This window comes from Asterias rubens, chromosome 20 (genome assembly GCF_902459465.1).
Source record: "Asterias rubens chromosome 20, eAstRub1.3, whole genome shotgun sequence".
NCBI classification, from domain to species: Eukaryota; Metazoa; Echinodermata; class Asteroidea; order Forcipulatida; family Asteriidae; genus Asterias; species Asterias rubens.
Genome location: NC_047081.1, coordinates 11,004,725 through 11,019,882, shown reverse-complemented (window position 1 = coordinate 11,019,882; position 15,158 = coordinate 11,004,725). Strand labels below are relative to the sequence as shown.

At 39.1% G+C, this 15,158-nt stretch overlaps 1 protein-coding gene across 2 annotated transcripts; it reads left to right on the top strand.

Moving 5' to 3' along the window:
• Positions 1-1,861: 1,861 nt before the first annotated feature.
• Positions 1,862-14,727, top strand: LOC117303654 (heterogeneous nuclear ribonucleoprotein H3-like). Of its 2 annotated transcripts, none has more exons than XM_033787895.1 (11): positions 1,862-1,908; positions 3,306-3,435; positions 3,985-4,140; positions 4,495-4,635; positions 6,151-6,289; positions 8,189-8,376; positions 8,958-9,116; positions 10,002-10,192; positions 10,737-10,974; positions 13,058-13,204; positions 13,400-14,727. In XM_033787895.1, exons 2-11 carry the CDS (start codon positions 3,333-3,335, stop codon positions 13,474-13,476), a joined length of 1,539 nt encoding a protein of 512 aa, XP_033643786.1. In that variant the 5' UTR covers positions 1,862-1,908; positions 3,306-3,332; the 3' UTR covers positions 13,477-14,727. The 2 variants fall into 2 exon arrangements, with proteins under 2 accessions (XP_033643786.1, XP_033643787.1); XM_033787896.1 differs by having other exon boundaries at positions 1,872-1,926.
• The last annotated feature ends 431 nt before the right edge of the window (positions 14,728-15,158 follow it).

The following is a 15,158-nucleotide window of genomic DNA, read 5'->3' as shown; positions in this document are numbered from 1 at the left end:
TCACCCAGGAATGGGGCCTTTCTCCAAACCTTGACTTAGACTCTGTCTCAGGGACTCTATTTGGTGTTTGAAAATCGTACAAAATGTACACTGCTCCAAACTTGGTGACAGAGTCCAAGCCGAGGTTTGGAAAAAGGACTAGGGCCCTATCTCATAAAGCTGTTTAGCATAAATACTGCAGGAAAATATCTTTGCTCAGCACAAACAATAGAATAAATATTGTCATCTAGATACTGAATCACAATTTCTTGATTTGTGCAATTCATAATCATAGACGTTAAACCAATGTTTGTATGAGTGAGATTGGTTGTTGCCAGCTTGGTGTTTATATCCCCTTGTGGGAGTTTGTCGAGTTCCCTTGATGGGAAGATCATCTAAACAAACAGACTTATCGAGTGGGGAACCAGTCACAACAATGTTAACTTAATGTAATTTTGGCTGGCAACCTGTTTCTGTTAAACAACACCTTTCTTTGCTAGAGTATAGGCCTATATTTGTGCTTACACGCATTGTGAAATTGGGCCCTGGATTTTTTACTTAACCATTGACAATAGTCTGGTCCCTGTTATGCTTTGAGTAAATGTCCTTTGGGAATGGGTCAGGAGATATGACCAAGATGGCGTTAGATCATCTCGTGAAGACGATGTATCAAGTATGCACGGTGTTGCTTTGTTTACATGTCCGACTATTATTTTAAAAACAAAATATTATTCAATAAATTTGGTGTATGAAGATGTTCACTAGACTGTTTTAATTTTAGTATGTAATTAAAAGCAATGTTCAAAAGTCTATCTAATGTAACATCATTATTTTTAAGCACATTGCTTAAGATAGATATTTTTATCCAGAAGATGTTTTAACTAATAACAGGTGAAAGGCTATAGGTAAACAAATATAGTGTCGCCAAAAGAGGGCTTGTGAATTAGGTTTAAACACAAAAACCTGACATAATTTTGATGAATCTGAGAATAACTATTGAGCAAATTTTCAGTTGAGCGGCTCTGGCCCAGGTTTTCACTCTTCACCAATAATAACCATTTTCAGAAAAAACATTCGGGGTACAAGATTGCATTCAAATAACGCATGTAAATGTTTTATTTTAAGAAGAAGTTGTAACATGTCAAGTGTCATTTCACTTTTAGAGTTTGTGAAATAAAATAGGCAGTTCACGCTAAATTCACATTACTGCTGTTGTATGGACTCCTTTTTGTCACATTTTTTCTTTATTTTTTAAAAGATATTTTCTTATATACAGGGTCATAAGTACAGCTAGTATTCAAAGACATTTGCTGGCAGTGTCAAGATAGTCTCGGTACTTCTTTGTATAGAAAGCTTTAGAAAAAGAGTCCCGGTAGTGTTTCTTTGAAAGGCATCGATTGCATTAAAATGACCTCACAAGCTGTAAACAGCGCCCTCGTCACTGAAGTCAAAGGAACACCTATCGCGCATGACTTCTCCATGGTAGCTGGAGCTGGATATGGAGTGTCACATTTAAAAAAATGTAAGGTAATGAAGACAATGCGATACAAAACTGAGTGTTTGTAATTTGCACCCCCCAGGCTTTCAAGTTGGAGGCCTTTGCATGGGAAGTGGAGGGATGTTCCATGAAGAAAGTCAGCATGAAGTCAATTTTGGCAAAAGCACCAATCCGATACAAATCGAAAAAAAAAAATCAAAAAGTTAAGTTGTCCGAAATGAGCATTAAGTTTCTTGTTGCCATGGGGAAAGTTCATGCGCTTCAAAGTGTAGCGCACCATCTTGGCGCCAATTTCTTCCCGAAAGAATCCGGAAACTACCGATCATACGAGTCGAGGTATATGCGCATGCGCACTATAGAGGTTTTTAACGCATTGCGAAAATAAAAAGCCACGCTGAAATTGAAAAGAAAGAAGCCGGGAGGGGAAATAGGTGTGTACGTTATTTTTGGTAAATTTTACGTTTGTATCGAAATAAACCAAAGTTTAATATAATATTAATGATAATATGAATTTTTGTCTATACATGCATGGTTTTAAGGGCGGGAAGGGTGTATATTGAAGTGAAAATTGGTTGACAAAATCACCCCGTTGTGGACGCTTGCCGAGCACCGAGTGTGAAAGGCGATTTCTTTGTACGCACGAATGATGTGGGTCCAGTTTCCGGACAGCGGGGCACTCGCATGTTGTGGCACAACACAACTTGTGCTGTTGGCTTTCTTATTGTTTTATATCGTTCATTTTGACTTCGTTATTTAAATTTTGGCTGCCTGCATTGATCGAGTAATTCTTGTGTTTCCCCCCTGTTTAAAATTAAAGGGATAACTTTCCTTATTTTTTATGGCATGTGTCATTTTTGTGTGTGTGGTGCCACCACTTTTTCACTCATTCTTTTTTACAAAAAGCGGATAACTTTCCGTATGGCGCCACCACTTTTTCACTCATTTTTACAAAAAGGGATATCTCATTGAGGTAAATTAGATACTATATTATTTCATATCAATGAAATAGTGGTGGCGCCATACGGAAACTTTTCCCAAAAAGCCTTAGATAAAGGTAGGTATCTCAATCCCATTCTCATTGTTTCAAGTAAATTAGATACTATTTAAAAAAAGTGGTGGTGCCATACTGTAACTTTTCCAATTAAAGGTTTGGAAAACTTTCCGTATCCTGCCACCACCTTTTGTATTTCTCTCATTTTTACAAAAAGGAATATAACAGTGACACAAATGATTTGCTTGGCATGATATTGATAACGTACTTGATTTAGGGATCATTCCAAAATGGTTGCGCTCTGCTTAGTTTTTAGTAAACGATAAAACGTCAATTGAATATTTTTAACTTACAAATTAGGAATGTAGGCCTGTTATTTTTTATAAATATCCAAAGGCAATTCCAAGGAGAGGTGGAGATACTTACATGATTGTATTGTAGGGACTAAAGTGGACACATTTTAGTTGGTTTAAACCGCAATTTTCCCGATTTAGCCCCAATCAGGACCCGCTTAGAACCTGTGTTTTCAGCTTACCAAATAAAAAAGTTGAAGGCTCTTGAGTCCTAACTCCCTACGGCTACGGGCAGTTTGGCAGAAAAGTATCCTGTCACCACTCTTTCAATCATTCATTATGAAATTATAGAATCCAAATAAAATAGTATCTTATTTACCTGAGTCATGAATGGAATATTCCTTTTTCAAAAAATGATTGAACGATCTATAAAAAGGAAAAGCTAAATACAGAATCCTGCATTCGCTCCTACCTAGTTGGATTAGCTGACTTCATCCATGCTATTGTTTCCACATGTCTCAATTTTCTATCTTGATATCCACAGACCAATCAAATCATATCAACAGACATCATGAGTGCCGCACCAGGAACAGAGGAAGAAGATGGCTTTGTCGTCAGAGCGAGAGGACTTCCCTGGTCCAGCACAGAAGAGGACATCTCAACATTTTTCGGAGGTAATGCCTTTGTCCCAGCCCCTTGGTACCCTTTAGCACATATTCCTCGTAGGGTGCTCTTTACCATGGAGAAATGCCTGGGTGCCCTTGCCAATTCAAAAACGAAGCATACTGCGCCTTGAACACCCAGCAGGGTGGATATGTGCGCATTACAAGTCTTATTATTATTATTATTATTCGTACATGGTAGACACAGCAAAGTCCAAGCTGCCATCTTTGCTTAATTTTCTTCGAACTTATAAACACAAAACTTCCCAGATTTGTTAAATTGATACATACATATGCAAACCTTTGAATGAAAATAAAAATCATTAGCTTTTAAAGGGTCTGGGTACTTTTTTCTAACACAAAAAACAATGTCCACAGATTTACATTAAACTTGCGCAGTTTGAAGATAATGACTAAGAAAGCTTCCCTTAAAATATTACGTGCTGAGGTGCTAGTTTTGTGTTACAAAAAGTACCCAAATCCTTTAAAGATGGTGGAATGTAAAACAAGATTCTATTGCAGACAATGCTGGCAAACATTTAATATTCTTGAACTCGGCAGAAAGCAACATCTTGAATGGCAAAGATGGGATTCACTTCACATTCACACCAGCCGGCCGTCCCAGCGGGGAATGCTTCATAGAGTTTGAGACGGAAGAGGACATGGAGAATGCAATGACCAAACACAAGAAGGACATGGGACAACGCTACGTTGAAGGTAAGCATTCCGAAGACCTAGGCCCAGTTTCATAGAGATGCTTCGGCAGACAAGTTGCCTGCAAGTTTTTGCTAAGCAAAAATAAGCAATATACTAGTGACAGATTGTACATGTGAATTGTTAGTTAACCTTGTAACCTTATTCTGTGGCTGTTGCTAAAAGTGTTGCCATGGGCTTACAGGCACAAAGATAAAAAGACACAGTCACTGTTACGACGCTGGGTTTCTACATTCAAAACGGGAGTTTTCAATACATGCCTTTACACCCCCTTATGCTGACATTTAGGCCTTACGTGCAGTGACCCAGGCAGTAATTTATAACAATTTATTCCCTTCTCCCTCCCTCTTAATACAGTGTTCCGATCTAAGATTGGTGAAATGGAGTGGGTAACCAGGCGTAGCGGCGCAGCATCCTTTAAGGACAACGAAGGATGCATAAGGATGCGTGGCATACCCTATGAATGCTCCAAAGAAGAAATTATGCAGTTCTTCCAAGGTACGTCTCATTGCCATGGCAGATTGATTACAGAAACAGTCCTCTGTGACTGAACCCCCCCCCCCCCCCCCCAAGAACTTCTCATCTAGAAGTAGAATCTAGATTAGTTAACACTCAAAACAAAATTAAGATCCGTAAAAACTTACTGGTGAGAAGCACAGCAGTGGCAAGAGATGCTGCCTTCCTTTTAAGTTTTGCCTTTGAATCAACACTACGTTGACAAATCTATGACCCTACCTTAGAGATATCAAGGTGTAGATTTTGAAACTAATTATAGGCATTTGAATTTTTTATTGAGAAAAAAAACAAGAGTTCCATTTCAAACCTTTTGTTGGAATACTGAAAAATACATTTCATATTAAAATTCTGAAAAACATTCTCAAATTCTACGACTGGACTTGAATTTTATTTGAGCCGGTTGCATTGTTCCCCCTTTCCTTGGATGCCCAAGACATGATTTTCTGATGGAAGTGCTCTCCTCACGGGTAAAACCTCGGTCGCTCCTCCATTAAAATTAAATTTCTATAATCGCATTACCGTTATTCTGTACCTATCTATTTCAACTTATGTCTTGACAGAATATGTGTTTTTCTTCATGAAATACAATGTATGACAAATTAAATTGAAATGAACTTTTTGTGTATTTAATTGTACATTCCTATTTGAATCTGAAATGCTACATTTACTGTGAATTTTTGCCCAATTTTGATCAGTTCTAAAAAATATTTTTAATATAGAATAAACAATTGTATTGGTTGTTGTCGTTGCAAGCAAAACATTGTTGAGGGTCCCCATGGGTCCTGAACATTGTAAGTGATTTTGAAGGGACATTTTGAGAATTTTCCAAGGCAGTTTCCTGTTTTTGGGGGCAATTACAAGTTGCGTGTCTGATGAGCAATGTGTGAACATTCAAGCATTTTTCCCTCAGATCCCGGGCATAGTGCCCCAAGATTTGGTAAATTTCTAAAGCAGAAAAGCAGCCGAGGCTATAACGTATGGAATTCTAGAATCCAGCATGTACTAGTCACCAGGCAGATATTCAAAACTGTTTGGGCAGAAAAAAACAGCTTGCTTTTCTTCGACGGACAAAAGTATGTTGATCTAAAAACAGATCTCAGTTTGGCCGACGAGTATAGAGCAAAACATCACCAATATTCTTGGTTTGGTGGTTTTTACTTGTAAAAAAAAACCCAAGTGTGTCGCATATTTGACTTCATAATGGGGATGATAGAACTTTGTTGTTATGTAAGTTGCTTTACAAAAATATGAACTACCTGTGTGCTTGATGTTAACGCCATTTTCCCAACAGATTATGATCATTATTGATTTGTGCCTCCTATCCTTTTTTTGTCTCCTTCCCTTTTGGGTTCTTAATCGTCGGGGTGGATCTGGCGGGTATGGTGTGTCCCCCCTCAATTTGGGTATCAACTTAAACCGACCGGGTTTATCAACGGGTGTGGTTCCTGACCGGGTGGTAATCGGGCAACGTACTGGGGTGGCGTTGACAAACGACAGGGTTGGAGATAGTGGCGAACGGTGTAACCCTGCCAAAAGACCACGAGGGGAAGTGCACCGGGGATGCCTTTGTGCAATTTGCAACCAAGGATCTGGCAGAGCAGGCTTTGGGAAAGCACATGCAAAAATTGGGTCACAGGTGGGGCTTGGAAGGGCGGTGGGGTAGCTACCGTTACCCTTGTTTTCTCATTATTTTGTGTGCTTAAAGATAATCTTAGGCTGTTTTTAATTCCCTTAAAAGTTACTATTTTCACTTCAAATTTGTTGAATTTATTTTCTTTATAAAAAATTAAATAGTAGGCTATCCCAAGTCATATTATTTCCCTTTAAAGCTTTTTTATCCGTTAACACTTGGTTTTATTGGTTGCCGTAGTGATGTATATCACTTCTTGGTGAAGTGTTTGCGTATGCTGAAATCAGCTAAAAACTTTCAAGTGTGACGGATTGGTGTCCGCATGAAGGTTGAATGCATCTTAAAAACAGGAAGGGAAATGTCAAATTCAATTTTGTGATGTACTCCTTCTCCAGTAGATAGAGTCCTAATGCTTCTGGGAAACACTCCAAAACTCTAACCTCACTTTAAATGGCATGAATTGCTATTGGGTTCAATACTCTACCTGGGCAAAACATCCGATGACTTTGAGAAAAATAGGTCTGTACGTTTTTGTAAAGGAATGTTTTTGTTCGTTCCGATTTTTTAGAGCGAAATGATGTGTGTTGGTTTTAGCAAAAAAAAAAACAATCAACATCTTTGTGGGGAAAAACTACAAACCTTGAAATGATGTGATGACTACAAAGGGCAGTTATTTCTGTGGTTACAATTCATTTGTTGTCATTTGTGTCATTGTTTTGTCATGTCCATGCTATCACGTTTCAGTCACTCTTTGTCATTGTGTGTCACAGTGGTCATCCTGTGTCAATGTTTGTCCTTTTTCAAAAAGGGGTTTTTGTCCCTTTCTTTTACCTGTGGCGATGTCATATGTTTGTCAATGTCCTTGTCAGTGTCCTTTTCCTTGTCAATGCCATTGTCCTTTGTTTAAAGGCCTCCCCTATCTGTTAACTGGTTTTCCTTTGGTCAACTTCCACTTTCTACACTGCATAAGGCCTGGAATACGTAGTGGCTGTGGCATCTGTTGCCCTTGTGTTGGCCTTTGTGTCCCGTAGTCTTTTAAGATTTTCTTACGGCAGTGCCCTTGCAAAATAAAAATGGCCTTGCCCTCAAAAAGATGAAATTCCAGGCCTGCTGCATGAGTATTTTTGTGTTTTTAAATGTTTTAGTTATTTTTCTTAAGGTATACAATATAAAGGATCATTGAAAGATAACAAGTTTGTGTTAACATTTCTTAATGTTTATTTACTGTTTTAATATCAACAATACTAGCACTTAAAAAACCCACATAATTTTCATTGAACCACAAACATTTGCTGTTTTATTCTGGCCTCATTACAATTTTTCCAAACAGTTTGTTGTGTTTTAAAAAGCTTTGAAAGGTTGCAAAGTTTGTTCTGTCTTTTTCGGTAGTCCTGAATTCTGTATCAAACAAAAAGAAGTAATAATTACATTACCATTGTTCAAGGTGTTTGGCCTTTTTGGGTCTACTTTAATTGTAGCTTGCCTCTTCAGGGTTAATGAGATTGGTGTCACTTTATGGTGGCTGCCTGCTTGTTTGTTGAAGTTTGTAAACAATCGCAAGCAGTTACTTTGTTGTTTTTTTGTTCACATGTTTGTAAAAACAAAAACCATCCATATCTTTTAACGAATGGCAGTTTAAAAGTTTGTTAGTTTTTATGAAATCAAACTTGAATGGAAGGGTTTTGAAAGGACTGAAATAATCATTTGCACTGGAAAGCACTTTCTACATGAAATGACCAAGGACATTATTGCCATTGAAAGAAACACATTTTTTGACTAGTGTAGAATAATTGTCCACGATTCTGGCTCTTTTGTTTTTAAACTGCGATAGTGAGCGTCTCTAATCAGAGATGCTTCAAGGGTTACTCTGTCGCTAACTTTGACGTTACCGCTTTGTTTTCCTAGATATGTAGAGATCTTCCGCAGTAACGTGGAGGAGGTACGACGTGCGTCAAATGCTGCCAAGCGATCCTTCCCTAGACCTGGTCCATACGATCGCTTCGGAGGAGGAGGAGGAGGAGGAGGAATGGGCAACATGAGGGGCGGAAGGGGACTTGGGAGCTCTGGCTTTGAACGTCGCTACAGATTCGATGGTAGGTATTGTCTGAAAGACGTTCAATTTTATCTTGTGAGAGCAAGAAATCTGTATATAGCAGGATGAAGTGCTAATAAACTCAGAGGGTTGATAGGTCGGGTGATTTCACAAAGAGTTGAGACTAGTCTTATCCAAGGACTAATCTTAAGCTTTTAATAACTCCTAACACTAGTCCTAAGTAAGGACTATCTTTGTGAAATCGACCCAATGACTTTCTTTGGGATAGGATCTTATTTTGAATTTTTGTAAAAAAATTTTTAAAAAACACTGACTTGAGAATAGTAAGAACTTAGCTGGCCTCAACTGTCCTGTCCAAAGGGAAAATATAAACCGTCTTTAGAAAGTTGAAGCTTTGCCTCAACGACCACATGGATTGCCCCAACGACCTCATGTTTTGCCCATGACGTCATTGGCTGCCATCTTTGTTGATAAACAATGGAAATGCCTGTAAGCACTGCGCACGTCTATCAGCCAATGACTGCCTTTCACACTTGCATGTTTAGTCAACAATGACCTCCAACGCAAGGGGTCTATTATGTCTGAGGTATCTCAAGACTGTTTTTTTTATGGGTTTGACAGGCGGCTACGGAGGTGGAGGTTACGAAGACAACATGTATGGGATGGATAGCTACGGAGGCTTTGGAGGCATGGGAGGTATGGGAGGGGGGATGATGAACAGACGGGGACGAGGCATGAGGGGCGGGATGATGCAGTCAAGAGGACGAGGCAGTGGAGGAGGTGAGTGTAGTAGGAACGGGCGGAGTAGTGAATGGGGGAGTTTTTTAGTTGGGTTGTTGAAATTGATGTGGTTTAGTAATGACATGCTTTAGTAAAATGATGTTTTATTTGTGGATTTTTATTTTTGTTCCTTTACCCAACCTTCATCCTATTTCATCATGCAATGTGTAGCCCTTATCCATTAATTGCTTTTATATGATGAACTTAATTATTTATACTTGCCTTGTATATTACCTTTATTGTTTCTAAGTGTAATTTGATTGTATAACAAATTGTGCGTTCTTTGATTTTGTGCTTTTCGATTATATTTGTATGAACAGTGTATCGATAATCAGTGCACATTGGGTCTGTGATTTTGTTCAGGCGTTTTAAGTTTTGTTGTAGATTTCAATCATATTGCCAAGTGAAAAGTTTGCCATCTGTAGTGGTTTTGTAGGTTGTTGTGCAGGGGCTTATTCTTTCGTTCTTAGTATTGTATGACGGGGCCAACTAGCTTTCAATGGCCAGTTATAGTTTTAGTTTTTGTAACTATGTGCAACCACACACCACTGTCAAATTTCCATTAATAATAAACAAATAAATTCATTAAGAAGAGTTTTGAGTATGTTATAAATAATGTGTTATAATATATTCAACCAACGAGAGGCTTATTCTCTCATTTTATTGCATTGTATGACATGGCCTATTTTTGTAAACTTGTATCTTTGTATTTTGGCGCTGTTGCCCTGGTTTTACTAAATAGTCTATGGGACATCATCACCATAACGCTTAGGAACCTAATATAAAAATATCTTATTATTATTATCTTACTATTTTGTAATTTCTGTGCAACGAACCTGTGGAATTTCCATTCATAATAAATATAATTGATTACAATCCGAACAGGTGGATATGGAATGAGAAGCAGTGGCAGTGGATTTGGTGGAAGCAGCAGCAGTGGGGGTGGCGGGAGTTACGGAGGTGGCTTCGGGGGTCCCGGGGGTGACAGCATGTCCCCAGGATTCGTCAGCAGCACAGGGCACTCTGTGCATATGAGAGGTCTGCCGTACAGCGCTACCGAGGAACACATCATGGAGGTAAGTGAATCCAACAGGGACGATGCAACTTTTCTTTATCGTTTTATCGCCTATGATACCATTACTATAGCAGGCATGACATTCTTTTTCAAATTGTTGTGCCCTTGGATAAAATCAGAAAAATTGGGATTAACCAGCCTGATGAAAAGTCTTTAGAAGCCTATTGGGTGGGAACATGTAGGTCAGCCCTTATACTTGATAAAATGTTGCTACTTTTTTGTGAAGGACCAAAAATCATGCCTGATTATAGCAGGCTTGTAGTTATGTAGAGGCCATGGCCTCTGCTGCTCCTGGTCTTGGCTTTAGTTCCCCTTCAGAAGTTTCACATAGACTTACAGATTTTCCAATGGAAGAAGTGCCCTTTGCAATGAAAATGTCTTGCCCTTTCAAAGATGAAATTCAAGGCATGCCTTGGCAAAAGCTCAGTGGAATAGGGAATTCAAGCATAAAAAGTAAAACAAAATTGTTCTATATTCGCTTATTGTTCTCCTTTTTCTCACCAATAATGTACAAATAAATTTTGATATTGAATTGAAATTGGCAGTGGTTTGAAAAGAAGGCTGTCCCATGTCGGGTCGTCATCAAGTTCAACAACAAAGGTCAGCCGTCCGGCGAGGCCGACGTGGACTTCACAAGTCACCGGGATGCAACGGCCGCCATGGGCAAGGACAAGGAGCATATGATCCATCGCTACATCGAGCTTTTCTTGAACTCCGAGGAGGATGGCGACAATGGGGATGGGGGCGGATACGGAGACGTCCCAAGTATGGGAGGCATGGGGGGTAAGATTTCTTTTCAACTGTCGGTGATTAATAACGTCCGTCGATATATCGAAAATACTCAAAAACTCGATATTTTTTTGACATCGAAATCGCCGATGTCACTTTTATAATCATATCGTAATATCGGATTTTCGATACATATCGAAAAATTTCGATGTTTTGAAAATTTCGATGTTCCTAAATGATATCGAAAATACCAAAAGAGTGTCCGATAATTTAAAAGAAATCTGTGTTTGAGTATTAGAAAAGCCGTCGTCGTTATTTAGTTTCATCATTTTGAGTTGCCCTATTAAATAAAATACGTTTTACAAGCAAGTATGTCTGCATGTTCTTTGTGTTTTCGCCATCAGCCGCCGGCCCGCCGCAGAAGTTCACGACCCCGCGGCGAGCGCACGGTAAAACCTCAAAAGAAACCGCCGCTGCTGCCCTAGCCTGTCGGCTGTTTAAGATGCAACTTTCCATTGTGCATGTGATCAAAATCAATGCGTCTTCATCACAGCATTATTGACTTTGCAAAAATACCACGCAAAAACTTCCCCTCTTACAATAATCTTTCTATCGTAATGGCGTCATTTTGGTCAAATAAGGCCTAAACGTTGTGTTGTTTTCAGTAAACAAGCTAACATTTCCGAGGAACTATATGCTTCGCAATTAGACCACGCTGTCGGCTATTGCGTGCGTACCAGCGAAGACTATGCTGTTGTACGGTTTAAGCGTGCACACCAGCGTGTATGGTTATTGCAATTCGGGGGGAAACCCGTTTGTCCAAGCATGCGCAGACACATGCAGTCTTTGGTCAAGGCGGTATCGGGTGATGCACTGCGTTATTTCGACAATAGAGGGCGTTCTAGCATTCAATGTTTCTTGCCTTGGTTAAAGAATGCAAAGTAAAAAGACTACGAGCCTTTATTGGAGACTATGTGACTGCATGCTGCGTGCGTTGTATATTGTGATCGCTGAGTGGTAGGTCTGTGTTTTGCGGGACTTTCTAGTGATTTTTTTTCGATGATTATCTCAACCATTTTCAACCGTAAAGGTAGTCCGCGCGCCCGTCGGACAACTTGATTGACACTTCTACGTCAATGCATCGGCAACTGACACCTTAATGTCGGCGAGTCACGCAACTCACAAAGGCTCTGTGTCATTTTGAGACGGCCAATCATGGCCAATCACGAATCGAGAATTGTGGTGAGCGTTCACCAATTGGCCAAGCCAGCGGTAGCGGCGATCATACTTTGTTGTAAAACCAGAAATAATCGGGGCGGGACTACGCAATCTGAAATTGTTTGGACTACAAACAAAGTTCGGGGGATCAGACATAAACAAGTTGAAATGTAACCCTATTAAACTGTCAGTCTATGGTATGAATATTTCTACCTCCATGAGTATACCAAGTGCTGTTTTTAGGCTTCCATCTTGCGCGCGGGAAATAGTCGATATATCGAGTATACTCGATATTAAATTTTCGATATATCGATAATGGGAAAAAACCAACATCGACGGACGTTAGTGATTAATGACTAATGATGTTATATGCAAGATGTATCATAAATTTTAGAACAGTACAATTTAGTATGAATGAGGGTGATATCCGGAGAAGAGTTGGCCTTCTGTAGTGGAGCACTCGATCAGGTCAAAATGTTTTCCTGATTTGGGGAATTTTATTGGATTCCGACAGGGATTTGTTTATCTCAACTCTTTCATGCACTGACCAGTTGCTAGTCAACAGTTTTTTTCACCAGCCCTCTTTACTTTCTCCATTAATTTCAATCTTTACAAATCAAGTCAGTTTAAATCCCTGTAGAAAAATAGTTGTAAAATGAAGGGAAAAAATGATTGCAAGACCACACAGTTTTCAGAATGGGAAAATGGACTCTTGATGGTGCTATGAATAAACAATTACTAATATGTCCATACAATCAATTTATCACTAACATAAATGGTGCTTGAAAGGGTTAATTCAGACTTTTTAATATCGTCTTGGTGAAACAAATGGTCATCTGGCCTTCCAAGAAATGCCTTTGGAAATTTCAGAGATACTTATTTAGTTAACGATATAACACGGTCTGGTACCTTTCCTCAGGTGGTGCAGGAAACTATGGAGGTCAGAGTAGTCAGGTGGGAAGTCAAGGCTTTGGTAGCCAAGGCAACGGCTTCGGCAATCAGGGAGGTGGGATGCGATCGGGCGGCGGATACACCAGCTTCGAGAACCAGGGATCAGGATACCAAGGTAAAATACTCACTGAAAATTGCTTAACAATTTTGTGCTTGGAAAAAGATCAGGATACAGGTCAGACATGTTGGATGTAACATTAAAATTAAATGATAGTTTAATTGTTTACAGCTACATTTAGATAGGATTAAATAGATAGGATCAAATAAATTATTGAAACCATTTTTTTCAACTTTCTTGAATTAATTTCAGGAAGCCACGGAGGCGGCAGCAGCGGTGGGTTCTACTCGGGCGGGTCCAGTGGTGGCGGCTTCAGCCAGGGATTCTAAGAACTCTTTAAGAACTGTCGGATCAACAAGGAAATTTAACCCCAAGAGATGCATCTTCTTCTTTTTGTATTTCCACATGTCTGCGGGAAGTTGTTTTGTATTTTTTAATTGGTAGGAATTTAAGTAAATTCCATGTACATTGTGTCACATTTTGCAGTTGGAAAGTGACTGATTTTTGGGGAATATTCTTCTTGACCCAAGACTGCAAGGCAGTGAAACTGAAAAGCAAAGCTTTTTGGCAAGATTGTCTAGTTTTGAAGAATTGACGACCCGTTAAAGGTAGGGTCATACTTTGGTAATGACCCGGTGTAATTTTGGTAATGAGCCGGGGTAATTTTGGTAATGAGCCGGGGTAATTTTGGTTTTCTTTCTAAATGCTTACTCTTCCATAAAGACTAGGTTTGTATTGCATTGTGCGAAATTATTTTATTTGAAACGCCCCTGTTGATTAGAAATTGATTAAAAGCTGAAACTTTCACAGGTGACTTAAATTGTATCTTTTCTGACAATTTGGCCTTTAAATCAGCAATACGTTCGTCGTTAACAAAATCAGCAATACGTTCGTCGTTAACAAAAAACAATCTATGACCCTACCTTTAAGACTAAGTATATGTAGTGTGGAACTGAACTACTCCTCTGTTACTAAACTTTACCCCAACACTTGCCCCTCCCCCCTCCCTCCCTGTTCAAGTTTTTTTTTGTTGTCTGTTGTTATATACATCATAACGTAGTTGAATGTTTTTTGTTTGATTTTAATCATGTGCATGGTGTAATAATTGGAACTGTAAAGAAATAACACGACTTTATCATTGGACAGATTATAACCTGTAGCTTCCAGTGTTAAAAGTAAGTCATAAAGTGTAGCACAAAATACCAGAACTTTGTGGGATAAACCCTTAGATCAGGCATGACATTTCCCCCGCTGTAAATAATCATCAATGGGACTTAAAAAGTATAGGGCGTGTTTTGGTGCGGCTTACTTTTTATCTGACGTCCTTTTTCTCGGCCTTTACCTAGGGAAACATTGGATGTGGATCGTGTTTTGAATATGTTCACTATATTTCAATAGCAGTAAACTGTTGACTGTAGGAATCTTTTAAAACTTTGTTGACATGTTTTAAGAAGTAGTCAAGTGTGTATATGAAAGCAAAGAAATAGTTTTACACATGTTACTTTTACACCAACTGTTGTCATTTAGTGTTTGTAACAAGTTTTTCATTTCTGTTGAAGAATAAATAGTCTGGAAATCGAGTCATGGCTCATGGTCTGCTTTTACCAAAATGTGGTTACATGTACATGTACACTATAACTGGCACCTTTGAACTTCATTTAAAATGAAATCGCGTCAAAATACTTGCAGTTTCACACGCATGTACCGAGTGTCTTACAAGCGCTCAAACGTTTGTTCAAGCATGTACGCCAAATAGTCACCCTTGGGAGCCAATCAGCATTGTTTGTCTAGTCCATCACTACTAGAGGTTAGTGGCTAGATTACAGACAAATTTACCCAAACTTTATAGTATTGTTTTATTGCGTCCGTCCGCCATATCTCAAAATGGCCTTTGTAACTCTGCTGCCATCTAGACTAGTCCCTAGGGGTGATTACTTGGGGCAAAATGACATCGGGCTTGGGAGCTCTGACCTCTGTTGATGTACGACCTTTATATAGGAAGCATTAGCAA

Coding starts and splice junctions, on each gene's coding strand:
- LOC117303654 (XM_033787895.1), top strand. CDS start 3,333: ATGAGTGCCGCACCAGGAACAGAGGAAGAAGATGGCTTTGTCGTCAGA. Junction 10,193..10,736: donor CCGAGGAACACATCATGGAG/GTAAGTGAATCC, acceptor TGAAATTGGCAG/TGGTTTGAAAAGAAGGCTGT. Junction 10,975..13,057: donor AAGTATGGGAGGCATGGGGG/GTAAGATTTCTT, acceptor ACCTTTCCTCAG/GTGGTGCAGGAAACTATGGA.